Below are 21,544 nucleotides of genomic sequence, written 5' to 3'. Positions count from 1 at the left end.
CCAACATGCTATTGCACTACCATACATATGTAGCACTACTCCCATGGGAGCTGCTGGTTATGGATTCCCCTGGGTTACCCATAGCAACAATTTGACAATATAGCATATTCTAAGTGCTTGGCTCAGTCAGAAAACAGTCCAGGGGTTTGGGTTTTTTGTTGTTTTATTGGAGACCTGGGATGGGAGAAGGGATGGGTGGGACACTCCAACTGAATAAACTATGCACAATTGCTGGGACTTCTGAATAAAGCTGAGTGCGGCAAGGCCGCTGCTTCACCTTGCCACTAAGTGAAGAAGAATTAGATGAACTGTACTGTACTGTGAATCGCTCTTCGGGGTCCTACTTGGCACCCCCTTTTTCCCTACTCTTCAGGGTTCTATATGGCACCCCCTTTAATCCGACACTCTGTGTGAGCTGACCCCTTGATCCTCTGACTTCACTGGAGTGGTCTTCCTTCCTGGGCAGACCCTTTGACAAGTCCCCTGGTACTCACGGACACTGACACCAGAAAAATACTCTGCCAGCAGCTCCGCTGGATCCTCTGCAGCTCAGCTCCACACCTGGTTCACTAGCCCACTGCCTAAGACCACTTTCCTCATTCAACAGGAGGAGAAACCAGCCATCAGCCTCCTCCTGGGACTCTGCTTCCCGCCAAAGACACCATGTCACATGTCCCCCCGGGCTTTTAAGAGCAATCCCAGGATTGGGAGCAAACTACAAGAGTGCCCACCCACTGAGACTCCCACAAAAGCCAATGTGTCACTGGCTGGGTTTCCTCCACTGTCCAACAAGCTCCCTTATTGGATACAGTGGGGACACTCCCTCAGACTCAGTGAATCACACCTGGAAACATGCAACAGGCATCCTAATAGATCAGGCTCCCCTGATAAGCAGAAGGAGCATAAGATGCTTTTACCTAGCACCTACCTAGGAGGGTGCTACACATAAGCCAAACCTTTTGTCAAATATTTGGACCACTAAAGTTCAACGCTTCACCAGTGTCTGATCAGTGTCTGTTTTGTCCAAATCGTTGTAACTGTCACTTTTTCTGGACAGCTTGGCAAATCCTGACAGGTTCAACAGGTAACAAAACTATATTCCATGGGGATAAGGAAAACACAGACTGCTGTGGTAATGTGCTGACAGACTACATCATATGTGTCATATTTCTTTTTTCGCGTCATTCCACTGTAAACTGATCTATGCGGATTGAACACATTTTGACACCACAGTTGTACATAACACATCAGGGCGTAACTACAGGGGTTCCAGGGGTTGCAATTGCAACCGGGCCCCATGCTCCAGGGGGCCTGGATAGGAGGGGCGGTGGGGGCAGCGTGTAGAGAAATCACTGTCCTCCTTCTTCCTTCTGTAGCTGCAGGAGGAAAATGGAGGAGATTGGTTCATCTGTATGCTGCCCCCGCCACTCCTCCTATCCAGTTCACTTGTGTTCTGCTGTCTCTGGGCCCCTGTGTGCTCCCCTGCCCCCCCCCCCCCCCCACTGTGCTCCCTCCCCTCTCCGGTCGGCTGCTGCAGGGGATGTGTCACAATAGAGAACCAGGAAGGGGTCGGTAAATATGTAATTTACCAGCCCCTTTCTTTTCTGAGTGGACAGAGTCATAGTCAGTGACAGTGTAAAAAAATAAAATAAAATGATAAAAAATAATACAATTAAAATACCAAAAAATAAAAACTACTGACACCAGTGGGTGAACTTCCAGGATCTTGCACTTGCAACTGGGCCCTGGCATTCCACCACCGTGGGGAGGCCCCAAGATGGCAGGAAGGGGGCCCACTGCAGAACTTGTGAAAGGGTCCCACTGCGGGACCGTAATAAAGGGCCCTGCAATGAGAGTAAAGGGCCCCAGGATCAGTGGAAAGAGCCCCAGGCTTGAAGGGAAGGGCCCCGGCCAGGGGTCCAGGGGGCCCTGAAGGTTTAGTTACGCCTCTCTAACACATGTTGGATTCATGTATGAAAGTTTCATGCAGTTAAAAACATTTCTGAAATAGCAAACCGATGTTATAGGAAATGCTAGAATATTTGTATATTTTAGGTGGTAGTTGGAGGAAGGAGGGGTCGGTGTCCTCCCTGTCTACGAAGGTGCATTATAGATCCTCAGAAAAGACGTTCAACCAAATCTTCACTGCTGCACCAAAAAAACGAGCTGACTCCATCTGCCTCACACAAGGAAGCTTTGAATTAAGTTAAGGCGATTTTTTTTTTTTCCAAGGCGGAAAAAAACAAACAAGTGAGTTACTTTCACTTTCAGGTAAAAACTTGCAGACATATTCCTTTTGAGGCACCTGATAGGGGAGGATGGCACAGACGGTGCGAGATGCCCTGCTCAGAGCCTTGGATGATTTGAGCGGGAGTAGCTTCAAGAGGTTCCGGAACAAATTGATGGACTGGGAAATCAAGGAGGGCTTCAACACGATCCCCAAGAGTATGCTAGAGAAGGCAGATACTGATGATGCGGTGGATCTGATTGTGAGTTTCTACAGGGATTGCTATGGACCCGAGCTGACGGTGGACGTTCTCGATGCCATTAATGAGAAGCAAGTGGCCTCAGACCTTAAGAAGTCTCTGGAGAATGGTAAGGCGGTGGTCTTTAGATTCAATTGATATGACCATAACTTTTTTGAAAATAAAACTGGCCATACAGTGTTTGAATTTCAGCCAGTTCATGATTATTGGGCTGGAATTGGCTTAGTGGGTAGATCTGTTGGCTCAGTCGAGCTTGACACTCTTTCGCTGAAAAATCAAAGGAGTCGGATGGAAAATTGATGGGCAAACAGTGTCTACATCCAATTATCCCAGCCATAGATAGTTAGAATCTCCGCTGGATCATCAGGGACCGGCCAAGATTTAACCACTTTACCGCTGCTCACTGGAACTCTACTGCGGCAAAGTGGCTCGATAACGTCTGGCGACGTAGACCTACGTCACCAGACATTCCCCTCTCTCAGCGGCGCCTGCGCGCCGCCGGAGGCTCGCTCCCGCGGTATTCAGTTACAGCGGGAGTCGGGCCAGGGGAAGACCGGCGGTAATCACCGCCGCTCTTCCCCGATCGTCGGGGGAATCGAGTTTGGAGATCCACCTGCTGGATCTCCTAAGTGACAGGCAGGGTCAGATTGCAGGGTTCAGCATAGCTGAACCTGTGATCTGTCCCTGTGTCACTCAGTCCCCTCCCCCCACACACGTTAGTAAGCACCAGGCATACATTAACCCCTTGATCACCAATAAAAATTAACCCCTTCCCTGCCAGTGTCATTTTTACAGTAACAGTGCATATTTATAGCACTGATTACTGTAGTAATGTCACTGGTACCCCCAAAGGTGTCAAAAATGTCAGTCAAGGATCCGATCTGTCCGCCGCAATGTCGCAGTCCCGCAAAAAAAATCGCAGATCGCCGCCATTACTCGTTAAAAAAAAAAAAACACCAAAAACAACAGAAATCTTTCCCTTAGTTAGTAAACGCAAGAACTTATTGCGATTTTTTTTACCAAAAATATGTAGCAGGAAACAAATTGGCCTAAAATGATAAAAAATTTAGATTTTTACATTTTTTTTGGGGGGAATCTCATATAAAAAAAATGTGAAAAATATTGTTATTTTTTCAAAATTGTTGCTTTTTTATTGTTTATAGCGTAAAAAGTAAAAATCGCACAGGTGATCAAATACCACCAAAAGAAAGCTCTATTTGTGGGAAAAAAAGGACGTAAATTTAGTTTGGGTACGGCGTTGCATGACCGCGCAATTGTCAGTTAAAGTCGCACAGTGCCGAATCGCAAAAAAGTGGCCCAGACGTAAGACAGCAAAATCCTCCAGTGGTAAAGTGGTTAAACCACATATGGGCATGGTAATTGTAGATTTATAGATTAACTTGGATACAGACCGCCTGTTGGATTTTTCATGTGACTATTGCCAGTGGCTATAGCGATAATCTACCAATAATCACTATGTCTTCTCCCGTCCTGGGAGAACACAATAACTCCACAGGAGGGATTTCACAGTCAGTGTTGATGGGGAAATCGAGTGAAATTGCACCATCTATGGACGGTTTCAGATGCAGCTTTTGTTCGGGTACTCTGACAGTCGCCATCGGCAGCAGTCAGAATACAATAGTCCAACAGGGGTATTTGCTATATAGCATAAATTAGGGATCTATATAGGATTAAACTCTGTTAGCTCACAGGCTGAAAAAAAAAATATCTGATTCCACCTCCCACCACCACAACACCACCATGCCAAAAAAAAAAAACAATCAAAAATAAAACATCGAATAGTGTATGGCCAGCTTTAGGAATTGAACTAGTGTGGGCGATTTCCATATAGTTGCGTGAAAGTTGAGAGTTGGGTAGGTGCCAACATGTACAGATGATTTCCAGAAACACTCTTCGTTGCCGAAGCAGTGTAGCCTGCAATCCCTGGGAGATACAGCAACCAGTAATACTCTCCATATAACTAATTTGGATAATAAGATAATTCTTACATTTGTGAACCTTACTGCTATTGCCTTTATTAACCAACAAAAGCTTCTTTTGTGCTCCTCTCTGATTTGGTTTTACTTTTTTCACTGAGCCCTGAGTTTCTCAGACTAAATGGCCAGGTCTGCCAACTGGCAGCCTCTTAGCAAATAAATGGTTAATGTTTAAAGCATTTAGCTCTTAGCCTTGTTCCAAACTTTGAGAAAGTCTTGCTGTGATGAAACGCGTTGGGTGGCGGAGTAAAGCATTCACCTAGGCTACATTCCTATAGCAGTTGAGATGTGTGAGAGTAAACTGAGCATAGAAGAGAATCTAAGCTTTTCATATTGGTGTGATTTTGGATTTGTCCCAAATAAATAGAATATGACATTAAGAAGTTTTGGTATTGCATTGCTCTGAGTGGAATGTGTTGAAGATTGAGTGGTATGGAAGGAGACAGGATTGAAAGAAATGTTCGAAATGATCACCAATGGCAATCCTTTAAGCACTTGCAGATCGCCTACCACATATTTACTGTGGCAGGTCGGCTCTATTGCGCAAAATCACGTACCTGTACGTCATTTCGTGCAATAGCCACTGGGCGGCGTGCACACACCACCGGAGGCGTGATTGCGTGCTGATTGGACACAGGGGATGCCAATCAGCAGGTCCGGCGACCTGATGTCCACTGGCCACCCGTGATCATTCCCCAAAGAGGCAGAACGGCGATCTGTTTATGTAAACAAGGCAGATCGCCGTCCTGTCAGGGGAGAAGATAGAGATCTTGTGTTCCTGCTAAGCAGGAACACAGATCTCTGTCTTCCTTCAGTCAGAGCAACCCCCCCCCCACCCCACACACAGTTATCAAACACATTAGACCCTCTGATTGCCCCTGATGTTAACCCCTTCCCAGCCAGTGTCATTAGTACAGTGACAGTGCATTTTTTTTTAGTACTGATCAATGTATTGGTGTCACTGGTCCCCAAAATGTGTCAGTTAGGTGTCAGATTTGTCCACTGCAATGTCACAGTCCCACTTAAAATCACTGATTGCCCCCATTACTACTAAATAAATAAAAATGTCATAAATATATCCCATAGTTTGTAGATGCTATAACTTTTGCACAAACCATACAATGTACGCTTATTGGGATTTTTTTTTTTTACCAAAAATATGTAACAGAATACATATTGGCCTGATGAAAAAATTAGATTTTTTACACTTTTTTATTAGATATGTTTTATAGCAGAAAGTGAAAATATATATATTTTAAATTGTCGCTCTTTTTTTGTTTATAGTGCAAAAAATAAAAATCGCAGTGGTGATCAAATACCACCAAAAGAAAACTCTATTTGTGGGGGAAAAGGTCATCAATTTTATTTGGGTACAGCGTCGCACGACCGCGCAATTGACAGTTAAAGTAACACAGGTCTGTATCGCAAAAAATGGCCTGGTTATTAAGGGGGAAAACCTTCCCGGGGCTGAAGTGGATAAAAGGATGAGAGGGGAATATAAGAAAGAACCATTATGGAACCATTACATCACTAGAGGATACCAGTTGGCAAGGCTTGGCCATTTAGTCTGAGAAACTCAGTCCCCTGCATTCCTCCGTCTTCCCGCTGAAAAAAGCCCTGCAGGTGACAGTAGATGCTGAATAATTCACAGTTCAGGACGTACCAATCTCAGTCTTATTTCTAGGAATAGGAGAAGCTTATATGAACACACAATCGGGAAGTTGTAACAGCTGCATTTAGAAAGATCAGGAAGTGAGTCACCCTTCCCAGGAAAGTTGAAGCTGTTACAGCTGCAAAGGGCGGACCAACTCAGTATTGAAGTTTTGGTAATATAGTGTTTAACCATCTTGCCAACCGCCCTCCACAGATATACAGTGGGTACGGAAAGTATTCAGACCCCCTTAAATTTTTCACTCTTTGCTATATTGCAGCCATTTGCTAAAATCATTTAAGTTCATTCTTCTTCCTCATGAATGTACACATAGCACCCCATACTGACAGAAAAACACAGAATTGTTGACATTGTTGCAGATTTATTAAAAAAGAAAAACTGAAATATCACATGGTCCTAAGTATTCAGACCCTTTGCTCAGTATTTAGTAGAAGCCCCCTTTTGATCTAATACAGCCAGGAGTCTTTTTGGGAAAGATGCAACAAGTCTTTCACACCTGGATTTGGGGATCCTCTGCCATTCCTCCTTGCAGATCCTCTCCAGTTCTGTCAGGTTGGATGGTAAACGTTGGTGGACAGCCATTTTTAGGTCTCTCCAGAGATGCTCAATTGGGTTTAAGTCAGGGCTTTGGCTGGGCCATTCAAGAACAGTCACGGAGTTGTTGTGAAGCCACTCCTTCGTTATTTTAGCTGTGTGCTTAGGGTCATTGTCTTGTTGGACCTTCGGCCCAGTCTGAGGTCCAGAGCACTCTGGAGAAGGTTTTAGGAAGGGTTCTGGTCGTCCCAAACGTCTTCCATTTGAGGATTATGGAGGCCACTGTGCTCTTAGGAACCTTAAGTGCAGCAGAAATCTTTTTGTAACCTTGGCCAGATCTGTGCCTTGCCACAATTCTGTCTCTGAGCTCTTCAGGCAGTTCCTTTGACCTCATGATTCTCATTTGCTCTGACATGCATTGTGATCTGGAAGGTCTTATATAGACAGGTGTGTAACTTTCCTAATCAAGTCCAATCAGTATAATCAAACACAGCTGGACTCAAATGAAGGTGTAGAACCATCTCAAGGATGATCAGAAGAAATGGAAAGCACCTGAGTTAAATATATGAGTGTCACAGCAAAGGGTCTGAATACTTAGGACCATGTGATATTTCAGTTTTTCTTTTTTAATAAATCTGCAACAATGTCAACAATTCTGTGTTTTTCTGTCAGTATGGGGTGCTATGTGTACATTCATGAGGAAGAAGAATGAACTTAAATGATTTTAGCAAATGGCTGCAATATAACAAAGAGTGAAAAATTTAAGGGGGTCTGAATACTTTCCGTACCCACTGTACTGCGGCAGGCTGGCTCGGCTGCGCAAACTGCCGCACCTGTACGGTGGTTCTCGGGAGCGCTCCTGCCCCCATTAGGCAGCGGGGATGCCTATCCACCCAGCCGCTGGCCACGATCGCCGATTACCCGCGATCGCTCCCCGTGAAGAGAGAACGACGGTCTGCTGTTGTAAACACAGCAGACCGTTGATCTCTCTGGAATGAACACAAAGCGCCTGTGATCCTTCTATATAGGAACACAGATCTCTGTGTTGATTCCACAAGTCCCTCCCCCATACAGTTAGAAAACACCCCCCTAGGCTCAAACTTAACCCTTTCTTCACCCCTGAGTTAACCCCATTCCCTGCCAGTGTGATTATTACAGTGACAGTGCATATTTTTAGCACTGATTACTGTAGTAATGTCACTGGTCCCCCCAAAAGCGTCAAAAATGTCAGTCAGGGGTCCGATCTGTCCTCCGCAATGTCACAGTCCCGCTAAAAATCGCAGATCGCCGTCATTACTAGTAAAAAAATAAAAATAAATAAAAATGACATAAATCTTTCCCCTAGTTTAACTTTTGTGCAAACCAATCAAAATACGCTTATTGGATTTTTTTTTTTAACAAAAATATGTAGCAGAAAACAAATTGGCCTAAAAGGATGAAAAAAATAGATTTTTAATTTTTTTTTTGTGGGGGGAATGTTATATAGCAGAATGTGAAAAATATTGTTTTTTTTTTTTTTCCATAATTGTCGCTTTTTTTGTTTATAGCGCAATAAATAAAAATTGCAGAGGTGATCAAATACCACCAATAGAAAGCTCTATTTATGGGAAAAAAAGGACATCAATTTTATATAGGTACAGCGTCGTACGACCGCGCAATTGTCCGGTAAACTAACGCAGTGCCGATTTGCAAAATAGGGCCTGGTCAATAAGGGGGCAAACCTTCCGGTCCAGAAGTGGTTAATAATTTTAGCAGTAAGCATTGTGTTCTCCCGGAAGGGATGGTGCCCCCTGATGGGAGAACACAATAGCTCAGCAGGAGGGATTCTCCATCAACACTGACTGTGCTGATAGGAAAAACAAGAAAATCACATGATCTATGGCCTGCCTTATTCAGCATGACTGTGCAAGAGGACAGTGGCGACTTTCCCTACCCAATTCAGCCAATCAGATGCGAGCTTACCTAGTAGTCAGTAATCTTAACAGCGCAAAGATGTCACATAGTTACATAGTTACATAGTTGCATAGTTACATAGTAGTTGAGGTTGAATAAAGACAATAGTCCATCCAGTTCAACCTGTGTAGGTGTGTGTGGCCGTAATCATCTCACATACCCCTGAATGTTCTGATTCTTGAGATGTAAGTATAAGAGTCTTTTGAAAGCCACCATACTTCCCGCAGAAACCACCTCTGGTGGTAGAGAATTCCACAATCTTGTAGCCCTAACAGTAAAGAACCCCCCACGTTGCCTGAGGTTAAAACGCTTCTTCTCTAATCGCATTGTATGCCCTCGAGTCCTCATGCAATCCCTTCAACTGAATAGCTTTTTTTCTAAGCTGAGATCCCCATTGAGATATTTATAAATTGCTATCATGTCCCCCCTCAGGCGTCTCTTCACCAGGGAGAATAAATCAAGCGATTGCAGACGCTCTTCATAGTTAAGGTCCTCCAATCCCCTAATCAGTTTAGTTGCCCTTCTCTGGACTCTCTCCAGCTCCAACACATCCCTCCTGAGGACTGGCGACCAGAACTGGACAGAATACTCCAGATGCGGTCGGACCAGGGTTTTATAAAGTGGAAGGATTATAGTCTTATCTCTGGAATACATCTCTTTCTTTATGCATGCTAATATTCTGCTGGCTTTAGCAGCTGCCGCTTGACATTGCATGCTGTTGCTTAGTCTATCATCAACCAAGACTCCCAGATCTTTCTCCATTTTTGATTCCCCCAAGGGTTCCCCTCCTAACGTGTATTGTGCTTTTATGTTTTTAGTCCCCAAGTGCAAAACCTTACACTTCTCCACATTAAACCTCATTTGCCATGTCATTGCCCACTCCGTTATTTTGTCCAGGTCATTCTGTAGGATATCTGCTTCATGCTGTGCAGTTATTGCCCTGCCCAATTTTGTGTCATCTGCAAAAACTGATATAGAACTACTACATCAGAAATCTTTGCACTGCTATATTGAATAAATAATGAAGCATATACATTTGTGTATTGAAAAAGAGGACAATTCTGCTGTCAGATAAAATGAGATAACATGTCAGTGTAAAGAGACTAATGTCCATACTTATATCTTATTTTCTTTTTCAGTGAAAAGTTCTAGCGGGACAGAGAAGCCCAAGGAGGAACCACAATCTACTTCATAGGGTGAGTGCTAAAACAGTAGGTCCTGTCACCAATTATTCTGTAGAAGAGGCTTCCTTCCAAAGATTAGACTAGCAGAAAGGTCCTTCAGTCATTTCCATTTATAATGATTTCATGGGTTCAGCGTATGTTCAGTGACCAGATTTTCCTGGTCTTCAGATGACATTTGCCCCTGGCCATGTCCCTGATATAAGAGCCTGTCCATGTTTGGTTGGAGTCCCCAAATATTTCAGTGCTGACAGCCCTGAACAGATAATTACACTGGCAATGTGGTGGATGGTTATTCCACCAGGCAATATTTTGCAATGGCCCAACATGCTCGTTTCCACTGAGCGGTATGGTACGGTTCGGTTTGGTACGGTACGCTATTTTTGCCCTTTTCCATTGTGAATGGTAACCTAATTCCGAACCGTACCGTGCCACTTTTTTGGTACCCTTTCGTTGGGGTACCAAGCACATTAGTACCGTGCCAACAGGGTGGAGCTACACTCTGCAGAACTTTAAATGGTTGACAGAGAATCGTCTATCACAGCTTTCCTGCTACACCACGCCTATCATCAAAGGGTACTATTGGCAGTGGAAACACAAGGTATACCATTCTGAACCGTACCGTACTGAACCGAAGCGTACCGTACCACTCAGTGGAAACGAGGCAATAATAGTGACCTAGAACAGAGGTTTGTTGGACCTGTCATTAGTCCACTTTGATCCCACTTCTTACAGGGAGTCCCACCTGGCTCATCACCCCTCACCCCTCACCACTGATCACTGGGTGAAAGCAAATGCGAATTTGGATTGGGTTATCCCTATATACCATTTCAACATGCAATCAGTCTCTTCTCTGTCAGCCTTTAGAGAATTCCTGTGCAGAGCTTATCTCTGTTATGCTATAATGTGCTAGTATGCACCACATATTAGCACAATATGGCAGACTTAGCTGCCAAAGACTCCAGTGCTGCTATGTCACCAACCTGGTGGATCCTGGGCGCTTCCATTTTCTCCCTGGTCTTCCTTCCAGGCTAAGTCTATGCAGCCTCTTGAATGGCCGGGCCATGATGACGTTACTCCCAAGCATGCACCCAGGTGTCACATCATGGTGGTACAAATTGGTGCCCTAAATGTAATCTGAGCTTCACGATGGCTGACAGGCAGAAGACAAGAAAGACATATACATGGTTATTTAAAACTGGAGAGTGCAAAATCTGGTGCAACTTTGCATAGAAACCAATCAGCTTCCACGTTCTATTAATACATTTTAATAGAACAAGCAGAAGTTAGAAGCTGATTGGCTATTATGCACAACTGCACTAGATTCCGAGTGCTCCATTTTTAGTAAATCTCCCCGAAAGGGTTTCTTATGTCACAAGTTTTCAGAAAGTGGATTTAACCACCACTTTTTTAGGTACTCCTTGTGGTCTTCTGCCAAGTTAGTGATTCCATTAGAAATACTTCTTCCAGTTTAGTAATTTGGAAAGTACATGGAAGCTAAAATTTTTGTTAAAAGAGTCCGGCATCAAGTGACCTGTGTATTAATTTTAAAATAATTCCATTGATGTATTTCGGGTAGAATAATGCACTGTGGAGATCCCCTATTAAGTCTTCAATGATCTCTCCTTGCCTGAAGACCAGCCACGACAGACCTAGCTTGGTTTTTCCCTACATAGAATTTGCTGAAGGGGGAACATGGTACAGTATTTATGGACCTTCCATCCTCATGATTTCTCCTCAAAGAGGACTTTATTTTGGCGAGTGATACAAGTAGCTCCATTGAAAAGCCAAGCAGTGCAGTACTGATAGGAGCCTTAGCAGAAAGTAGCGCTCCTACAAGAAGAAGGCTCCAGTTCTGGAAGAGCGTGTAAATGTTTTTCTCCTTCTTTAGCCCGAAAAATTAGATAGATCTTATGTACTGTGCAAAAAAATGCTTGATGGGAAGTGCAATCTTAATAGAATTCATACAAATAAGTAGAACCCCCCCTGGAGGAGACAATGGGCTTCATTGGCACTAACATGGCAAATTTCTTCCAGTGATATAATTAAAATTTGTAAAAGGCCCAGAGCTAACAGATAATTCTCTGAACATGCCCCTTCCTTTGTTCATTTTTTAAAAATATTTTCTCTCTGATTACAGCTTCCTTCTCTTCTGCCCAGGAGGAGCCTTTCGAGGAACATCAAAAGGCATCGGTTGGCCTTTGTGTTGTCTGCTAACTGATGAACTGTATGACGCCATATGAGCTGAAAACATTTCCCAGAAGCATATGAAGAAACTCTACTCGTTATTCAGGGGCTGGTCTGAATCTGACAAGCATACAATTGTATGGTCAATGTGATTAGGTTGTAGAGGACATGCAAGGTTGCTCAACGTAATCGCCAACATTCCTATTAAATGTAGCAGGGCAACCTCTGATCTCAAACGTTATTCTTTAAAGAGGATGAACAATATTCACTAGTGCTTTCCAGGCATTAATATGAAAAGATGCTGTAAAAATTCAGTGTAAGTCTTCTTAGCATTAAACAAGCGTAATCTCAGAAAGGTCTTTTGAGCACCTCCAAGAGTCATATCACCAAATAACCCCAATTGGCACCATTTTGGGTTACAGATATTGGGGATTTCAAGGTTTTGAAAAATAGGTACTGTAATCTGGGGCCAAAATGGTCTAACCATAGGACAGATGCAGATCAAGTGTATACAGTCCCCAACAGGACATAGTAACATAGTTAGTCAGGTTGAAAAAGACACAAGTCCATCTGGCTCAACCAATAAAAAACTAAAAACAAAACCCAACCATACAATCCCATATACACAATCCTATACCCACAGTTGATCCCGAGGAAGGCAAAAAAACCCCAGCAAATCATGATCCAATTTGTTACAGCAGGGGAAAAATCCTTCCTGATCCCCCGAGAGGCAATCGGATATTCCCTGGATCAACTTTAACTATAAATATTAGCATCCCGTTATATTATGTACACCCAGGAAAGAATCCAGGCTTTTTTTTTTTTTTTAAAGCAATCTAGTGAGCTAGTCAGAACCCCCTCTGGAGGGAGTCTATTCCACATTTTCACAGCTCTTACGGTGAAAAAACCTTTCCGTATTTGGAGACGAAAACTGTTTTCCTCTAGATGGAAAGAGCGCCCCCTTGTCCTCTGTGATGACCTTAAAGTGAATAACTCAACACCAAGTTCACTATATGGACCCCTTATGTATTTATACATGTTGATCATATCCCCCCTTAATCTCCTCTTCTCAAGAGAGAATAAATTCAGTTCCTCATAGCTGAGCTCCTCCTGCCTCTTATCAGTTTGGTTGTTCTTCTCTGTACTTTCTCCAGTTCCCTGATATCCTTTTTGAGAACTGGTGCCCAAAACTGAACTGCATGACCAGATGAGGTCTTACTAATGATTTGTACAGGGGCAAAATTATATCTCTCTCTCTGGAATCCATGCCTCTGGTAATACAAGAAAGGACTTTGCTTGCTTTGGAAACAGCAGCTTGGCATTGCAGTTCTACTCCCCCTAGTATGTATGATGCATGCATATTCTAAACCTCATTTGCTACATAGTTGCCCAATGAAACAGTGCATTGAGGTCGGCTTGTAAGTTGGAGACATCCTGTAAGGAAGTTATTCCACTGCAAAGCTTGGTGTCATCTGAAAAGACTGAAATGGTACTTTTAATCCCAGACCCGATATCATTTATAAAGATATTAAAAAGTAAGGGTCCCAACACTGAACCTTGGGGTACACCACTGATAACCTTAGACCATTGAGAGTAAGAATCATTAACCACTACTCTCTGAATTCTATCTTTTAGCCAATTTTCTATCCAATTACAAACTGATCTTTCCAAGCCTGTAGATTTTACCTTACACATTAGCCGTGTGTGGGGAACGGTGTCAAATGCTTTTTGCAAAATCCAAGTATACCCCGTCCACAGCCACCCCTCTGTCCAAGGTTTTACTTACCTCCTCATTAATCCATGCTGTCTGTTGCTTAAAATATTTTTTCCAGCAACAACTCATCTATGTGGTCTTTTATTAAACTCTCCAATATCTTCCCAACTATAGAAGTTAAACTAACAGGTCTAACTTTGATCTCTTTTTAAATATAGGCACCACATTGGCCCTACGCAAATCCAGTGGTACTATTCCAGTCCTTAACGAGTCTCTAAAAATTAGAAACAAAGGCTTTGAAATTACAGCATCCAATGGCACTGGCGAGCTGATAAGGCTGCATTGCTGGACACTGCGCTGGCGAGGCTGCATTGCTGGACACTTCGCTGGCGAGGCTGCATTGCTGGACACTGCACTGGCGAAGGCTGCATTGCTGGACATTGCGCTGGCGAGGCTGCATTGCTGGACACTGTGCTGGCGAGGCTGCATTGCTGGACACTGCGCTGGCGAAGGCTGCATTGCTGGACACTGCGCTGGCGAAGGCTGCATTGCTGGACACTGTGCTGGCGAGGCTGCATTGATGGACACTGCGCTGGCAAGGCTGCATTGCTGGACACTGCGCTGGCGAGGCGACATTGCGCTGGCGAGTCTGCATTGCTGGACACTGCGCTGGCGAGGCTGCATTCATGGGCACTGCGCTGGCAAGCCTGCATTGATGGACACTGCGCTGGCGAGGCTGCATTGCTGGGCACTGCGCTGATGAGGCTGCATTCATGGGCACTGCGCTGGCAAGGCTGCATTGATGGACACTGCGCTGGCAAGGCTGCATTGATGGACACTGCGCTAATGAGGCTGCATTCATGGGCACTGGTGATACTGCATTTGATTTAAAAAAAAATGTTCTGAGTTTTGAAGCTGTTTATTTTAAATTTAAGCTTTTTTCCTGAAATTTTTCTCCTAAAATCGATAAATATGGTACTTTGCACTGAATTCACATACAGTTTATTTGAAGAATTCCCATTTCTGTTCTGTGCTCATCGATGCCAATATTCCCTCCCAGTCTAAATCGTGGAGAGCAGCCCTCATCCTTGGAAAATTTGCTCTCTTAAAGTTAAGTGTTTTTGTATTTCCTGTATGCGTTTTTTGCTTACAGCCAACATTAAATGAAATCATATTATGGTCACTGCTATCCAGATGTTCTTTTATATGAATATTGATAATAAACTCTGCATGGTTTGAGATTACCAGGGAGGAGGAGAAGATTTATCCTAAAATAAGAAGAATCAACATAAGGGACACATCGCACTTACTGTAAGTTATGTCACATGTGCTGATTTTTCTGTTTTTATTTTTAGTTAAATATTGGGGTTGGATAAGGGGAGAGTGTGAGTGCAAAACCTGGTGCAGTTGTGCAAAGTCAGTTATGAAAAAACACATACTGGTTTTTAAGTCCTTTAAAAAAAAAATAAAAATCATCCAGCATTGCACATTCAGTGTCAATCATTATAAAGGATACCTGCCAATCGCCAAAAGATAAAAAATGCCAATACACCAACCCTGCTCACGTCACACATCACTGTTCTCCAGGTACATTGCAAGGATTTTACCAAACTTTGTTGCAGATTCCTAACTTTTGTTATTCTGAAGAAATCACTGTGTGCTCTTCTGTATCCATGTGGAAAAGTCAGTCTAATGGAAGTGGTTTCATAATTACCAACCAGCTGCTGCATCTGCACGTATACATGCCACAAGATGTACACCGAGTCACATTTCCACACCCGCCGGGCATTGTACCCACTATCTAATCTAATGGGGATTTGTAAATTTAACTCTGTCCTGTGTAGCTGTTTTCTAGCTTCCTGATTCTAATTTCTCACTCTCAGCTACTTTACAACACTCGGGTATTCACACTCAGGTGCTCAGGTACTCCCACTCAGGTACCCAGTACTCACACTCAAGCACACTGGTACTCCCACACAGGTACTCACACAAGGGTACTCAGGAACTCAACCTCAGGTACACACCCTCAGGTATTTTATTCCCTGCTTTGCAGGGAAACAAAATCCAGCACATCCCTGCTGACAGGACAGTGCTTTGCATTGTTTATATAGGCTCCTGTGTCTCTCCTCCACGATCAGCGGGTTCTGGCGGACATCCATTGGCCGGCACTTGCTGATATGCTTCCGCTGTGACTAATCACAGCAGAAGCGGCGTGTAGGCGGCGCGCGTGCCCCCTTTGCGACAATACAGATTCACGTATATATACGTGATTCTGCACAAAACAGCCACTTTGTAGCAGTAAATCTGCTATAGGGCCGTCAGGGAGTGGATATTTCAGGTGGTGGTTGGAGGAAGTAGGGATCAGTGGCCTCTCCATCTATGAAATTGCAATATAGATCCAAAACTCAGAAAAGACGTTTAACCAAATCTTCCCTGCTGCACCAAAAAACAAGCTGATCTCATCTGCCTCACACAAAGCAGCTTTGAATTAAGGCAGGGGGATTTTTTTTTTGAGGCAGGACTAAAACAGGTGAAATACTTTCACTTTCAGGTAGAAACTTGCATATTTAATTTCCGTGTAAGTGGGAGAACAGGCGAGCTGCTGGAGACAGAGCTAAGGTTGGCATCTTTGGAGGCTCCACATAGGCAAGGATGGCAGGGACCATGCGTGATGCCCTCCTCAAGGCCTTGGATAGTTTGAGGGGGAGTAGCTTTGAGAGGTTCCGGAACAAATTAGAGGACTGGGAAATCAAAGAGGGCTTCAACAAGATCCCCAGGAATGAGCTAGAGAATGCAGACATCGGTGGCGTAGTGGATCTGATCCTGAGATTCTACGGGGAGCCTTATGGACCGGAGCTGACGGCGGATGTCCTAGACGCCATTGATGAGGAGCAAGTTGCCTCAAACCTTAAGAAGGCCCTGGAGGATGGTAAGGCTGACCATAAGATATACAGTGAATGCTGGGGACATTATACAGTATCTCTCAAAAGTGAGTACACCCCTCACGTTTTTCTAAACGTTTTATTCTATCTTTTCATGTGACAACGCTGAAGAAATGACACTTTGCTACAATGTAAAGTAGTGAGTGTACAGCTTGTATAACAGTGTAAATTTGCTGTCCCCTCAAAATAACTCAACACACAGCCATTTAAGTCTAAACTGTTGGCAACAAAAGTGAGTACACCCCTAAGTGAAAATTTCCAAATTGGGCCCAATTAGCCATTTTCCCTCCCCAGTATCATGTGACTGGTTAGTGTTACAAGGTCTCAGGTGTGAATGGGGAGCAGATGTGTTAAATTTGGTGTTATCACTCTCACTCTCTCATACTGGTCACTGGAAGTTCAACGTGGCACCTCATGGCAAAGAATCCTCTTAGGATCTGAAAAAAATAATTATTACTGTACATGAAAATGGCCTAGGCTATAGGAAGTTTGCCAAGACCCTGAAACTGAGCTGCAGCACAGTGGCCAAGACCATACAGTGGTTTAACAGGACAGGTTCCACTCAGAACAGGCCTCGCCATGGTCGACCAAAGAAGGTGAGTGCACATGCTCAGCATCATATCCAGAGGTTGTCTTTGGGAAATAGACGTATGAGTGCTGCCATCATTGCTGCAGAGATTGAATGGGTGGGGGGGTCAGCCTGTCAGTGCTCAGACCATACGCCGCACACTGCATCAAATTGGTCTGCATGGCTGTCGTCCCAGAAGGAAGCCTCTTCTAAAGAGATGCACAATAAAGCCCACAAACAGTTTACTGAAGTCAAGCAGACTAAGGACATGGATTACTGAAACCATGTCCTGTGCTCTGATGGGACCAAGATAAACTTACAGTATTTGGTGTTAAGCGTGTGTTGTGGCAACCAGGTTAGGAGTACAAAGACAAGTGTGTCTTGCCTACAGTCAAACATGGTGGTGGGAGTGTCATGGTCTGGGGCTGCATGAGTGCTGCACTGGGGAGCTACAGTTCATTGAGGGAACCATGAAGGCCAACATGTACTGTGACATACTGAAGCAGAGCATGATCCCTTCCCTCTGGAGACTGGGCCGAAGTGCAGTATTCAATCATGGAAAATGACCCCAAACACACCTTTAAGATGACGACTGCATTGCTAAAGAAGCTGAGGGTAAAGGTGATGGACTGGCCAAGCATGCCTCCAGACCCAAACCCTATTGAGCATCTGTGGGGCATTCTCAAACAAAAGGTGGAGGAGCGCAAGTTCTCTAACATCCACCAGCTCCATGATGTCCTCATGGAGGAGTGGAAGAGGACTCCAGGGGCAACCTGTGAAGCTCTGGTGAACTCCATGCCCAAGACGGTATAGGCAGTGCTGGAATATAATGGTGGCCACGCAAAATATTGACACTTTGGGCCTAATGGTGATCACCGCCGCTCCTCCCCTGGCCCGACTCCCGCTGTGACTGAATACAGCGGGAGCGAGCCTCCCCACAAGGGGAGGAGTCCAGCGACGTAGGTCTACATCGCTGGACGATATGGAACCACTTTGCCACAGTAGGCTCAACGTGAGTGGTCGGCAAGTGGTTAATATTTATGGTACAGATATATTTGAGCACTTGGATTGCTTGGCATCAATTCATTTATATTATTTATACACTTGAGTTAGTGAGGTGCCTGCAGCAGACTTTTGGCTGTTTTCTTACCTGGATTGCTCGCAGGACTTTGTATATATATGAGTCTAAAATGTTAATATTGTTGCCGGTTTAGCACTGTCACAAGTTTATAGAATATAACAACATTATTATAAAATCTTAGTTTTCTTATTGCATTGTTCTGAGAGCAACGTTGAAGATTAGGATAGGAATAATCAGGAATGATCAGCAATGGCGGGATATACAGTATATTTCCCTAATGGCAGATTTGTGAAGCCAACTGATATTCAGAATCAGGGAAATTGAAGGAAGAAGACGCTGCAACCTGATACTGTTCCTGGAAACCTCAGGCTGCATCTGGGAGAAGATGATACAAGAGAAGGAAGACATATACAAGGATGGGATTTCCCCGGGAGGTTTATGGTTAATTAAAGAGTTAGTAAACTTTAAAAAAAAAAAATGCTCCCTGTAAGGTTAAGGCACATGCATTGCATGTTAGCATATTATGAAAGACTTACCTTGAAATGAAGACCTCCAGCAGTGAGCTGTCACTACTGCAAAGGTTTCCATTTTCACCTGGTCTTCCTTCTGTGGCTGCGACTGCTTGAATGGATGCACGGCACACAGCTCTGAAAGAACGGCACTGGTATGCCGTTATTCAGCCATGTGCAGGAGCTGTGTGCTCCCTCCCACAGTCTGTGATTAGCGCTGTTATTGGAAGTCCCCTCCTTCTTCACCTCCCGCTCTCTGCATTACTCCCGTCGCCGCCCTCTGAGTTCACAGGAGCCAGAACTATGGAGGAGGCATTGGGTATCAATGCGCGCTGACAGTATTGACTGTCGTGAACAACACTGGAAACAACATTGGGTGGTATACATCTGCCACAATGTTGATTTGTGGCAAAACCCCTGGGGAGCACCAACATTTTCTCGTTGACCATCAGTGGTCCACAGATCATTGGTTGGTGATTGCTGTCCTAACAGTGCACATTTAGGGGATAAACAACAGATAACAATCAAAAGAAGGTTGCAGCGCTGTGAAGTTAAATAAATACAATGCAATCTACTATATCACAAAACAAAATGGGACGCAAACAAATCAATAATGTCAGAAAAATATAAAGTCCAAATGTTAGAATCCAAGGGAAAACAGACTGTTGTAGTTCCCGGTGCTCAATGATAACTCAAGTGTCACCACGGTGATATCCTCCACCAAATAGTAAAATTGCGAACTCACCAGAACCATATGCTGTCTAGATTATAGGACAGAAAACACGCAATGGTATTGATATGATATCTCTCTGGAAATTATGTCAATAACAGAGATCTATGCGCTCCCGCGCTTTCCAAATGGCGTCACACACGGGGTATTCAAACCGGTCAGGAAGGATAAATCACCAAACATGAGAAATAAAATCTCATAGTGTAGTATTTATTAAAAAAAAATATATGGTACAAATAAAATCAGTGGTCAAAGTAAAAACAAAAACAAAATGCACAAAGCTTTGCCATGGCTCATCGCATGGCGCATATACCCCTCGGCCTCTTCTGCATGTTGGCGGAACTGTGGTGGCACTGGTACCCTACTTCACTTGTGGTGGGACTGCCCAGTCATTGCCCCCTTTTGGCGCGACATCCAGGAGCAGATCAAGTCCGTTCTCGACCTGGATGTGCCCTTGAGCCCCCTCCACTTTCTCCTGCACGTTCCCTGTATACCGCTCAGCCGCTATCAACGTAACTTACTTCCTCACTTCCTTAATGCTGCTAGGAGGCTGATCCCGATTTACTGGAAGCGACGCAGGTCCCGGGCACGTCGGAGTGGCGATGGTAGACAACATAAGAGATGCAGAAGATTGGGTGGCTAAATGTAGAGGGACGCGGGAACGCAATGACACAAGGTGAAGACCATGGCTCGATTACGCGGGTGACCTGGCCGTACTTCCCTCAAGCCTCGACCAGGCCCTGTTGGTGCTGGCTGACCCGTCCTTAGCTGCTCCCCCCCTACCCAACCCTTAGCCCTTCTTCCGCCGGGTGTCTTTGACTTTCAGATGGACAGGAGGACCTCATGGAGGCGTGGTGCAAGGTGCGCTCCGGATCCCGGCAGGTACGACATTCTTTCTTTTTCTTCGTCCCTTGGGTCTTTCCCCTACCCTATTTTCTCCCTTTTCTCTCCTTTTTCCTCTTTTTTCCTTTCTTTCTCTGCTTTTTTTACTCTTATTTCCCCGTTTATTTTCTTCTGCCACATGCAGCCCAGCCTACCTCAGGTTGGATTGCTTTGCGAATGTGTTGGGCAGACTGCCGGAGCTGACTATGTTGTCTCTTTTTCCCCTCTAACCCTCTCAGACCACTAGGTTGGCCTGGGGGTTACGTAGTTTTTCCCGTGAGGGCCGGAACTGCTGTCGTGCACCCCCCTTCTGCACGCTTTGGGTGGATGGGTGTGCCACATTGGGGGAGGTTTGATGAAGGCCATTGGCCCCCCTCCTGCGGTGTGCTTTGGCTGGGGGCTCCGCACCAAATAGACTCCTGCGGCTATCATTGGTCGATTGTGGTTCGCAGCCTCCGACAGCCTGCTCTTTGTCAATTGTTGGTATTGCATTTATTTATTTATTTCAGGTACTTATATAGCGCTGTCAATTTACACAGCGCTTTACATATACATTGTACATTCACATCAGTCCCTGCCCTCAAGGAGCTTACAATCTAAGGTCCCTAACTCACATACATACATAGTAGGGCCAATTTTTTTTATACAGGATCCAATTAACCTACCAGCATGTCTTTGGAGTGTAGGAGGAAACCGGTGTACCCGGAGGAAACTCACGCAGGCACAGGGAGAACATGCAAACTCCAGGCAGGTAGTGTCGTGGTTGCGATTTGAACCAACAACCCTCTTGCTGCTAGGTGAAAGTGCTAACCACTACTCCACTGTGCCGCCCACTACACCACTGTGCCACTGTGCCGCCCTTGCACTATGTTTGCATTTAGGGCCCTTTTTTTCTTTGCGTTACGTACCATATTGCACTTTTGTACCCCCAGAGCTGTGGCACTGTTTGGCTACAATCCCCCCCCCCCCCTTACACCTTTGACGTTGTTGTCACATGTTTTTTGTATGTTCCTTTGTTAAACGAAATAAAGATTCAATAGAAAAAAGTTTCCAGTGGCTCTAACTCCCTCTAAAAAATGAAAAAGAAAGAAAAAAAAAATGTCTTTAG

General features: G+C 44.5%; 2 protein-coding genes across 2 annotated transcripts in view; both read left to right on the top strand.

The window, feature by feature from the left end:
* Window positions 1-2,278: 2,278 nt before the first annotated feature.
* LOC309557570 (apoptosis-associated speck-like protein containing a CARD) overlaps window positions 2,279-21,544 on the top strand; it is a 34,446-nt gene continuing 15,180 nt past the window's right edge. Inside the window, exons 1-2 of the mRNA XM_082260357.1 lie at window positions 2,279-2,595; window positions 9,782-9,838. Coding sequence (XP_082116483.1) covers window positions 2,319-2,595; window positions 9,782-9,837 — 333 coding nt within the window. The 5' untranslated portion in view covers window positions 2,279-2,318 and the 3' untranslated portion in view covers window position 9,838. The remainder of the gene's footprint in view (window positions 2,596-9,781; window positions 9,839-21,544) is intronic.
* Window positions 16,377-21,544, top strand: part of LOC309557569 (uncharacterized protein) — a gene marked incomplete at its 5' end in the record, with an annotated part of 604,667 nt that continues 599,499 nt past the window's right edge. Inside the window, one exon of the mRNA XM_082260356.1 lies at window positions 16,377-16,653. Coding sequence (XP_082116482.1) covers window positions 16,377-16,653 — 277 coding nt within the window. The remainder of the gene's footprint in view (window positions 16,654-21,544) is intronic.

The sequence above is a fragment of the Pelophylax lessonae genome (assembly GCF_965119305.1).
Source record: "Pelophylax lessonae genome assembly, chromosome: 6".
Taxonomy (NCBI): Eukaryota; Metazoa; Chordata; class Amphibia; order Anura; family Ranidae; genus Pelophylax; species Pelophylax lessonae.
This window is presented reverse-complemented; position numbering and strand designations above follow the sequence as displayed.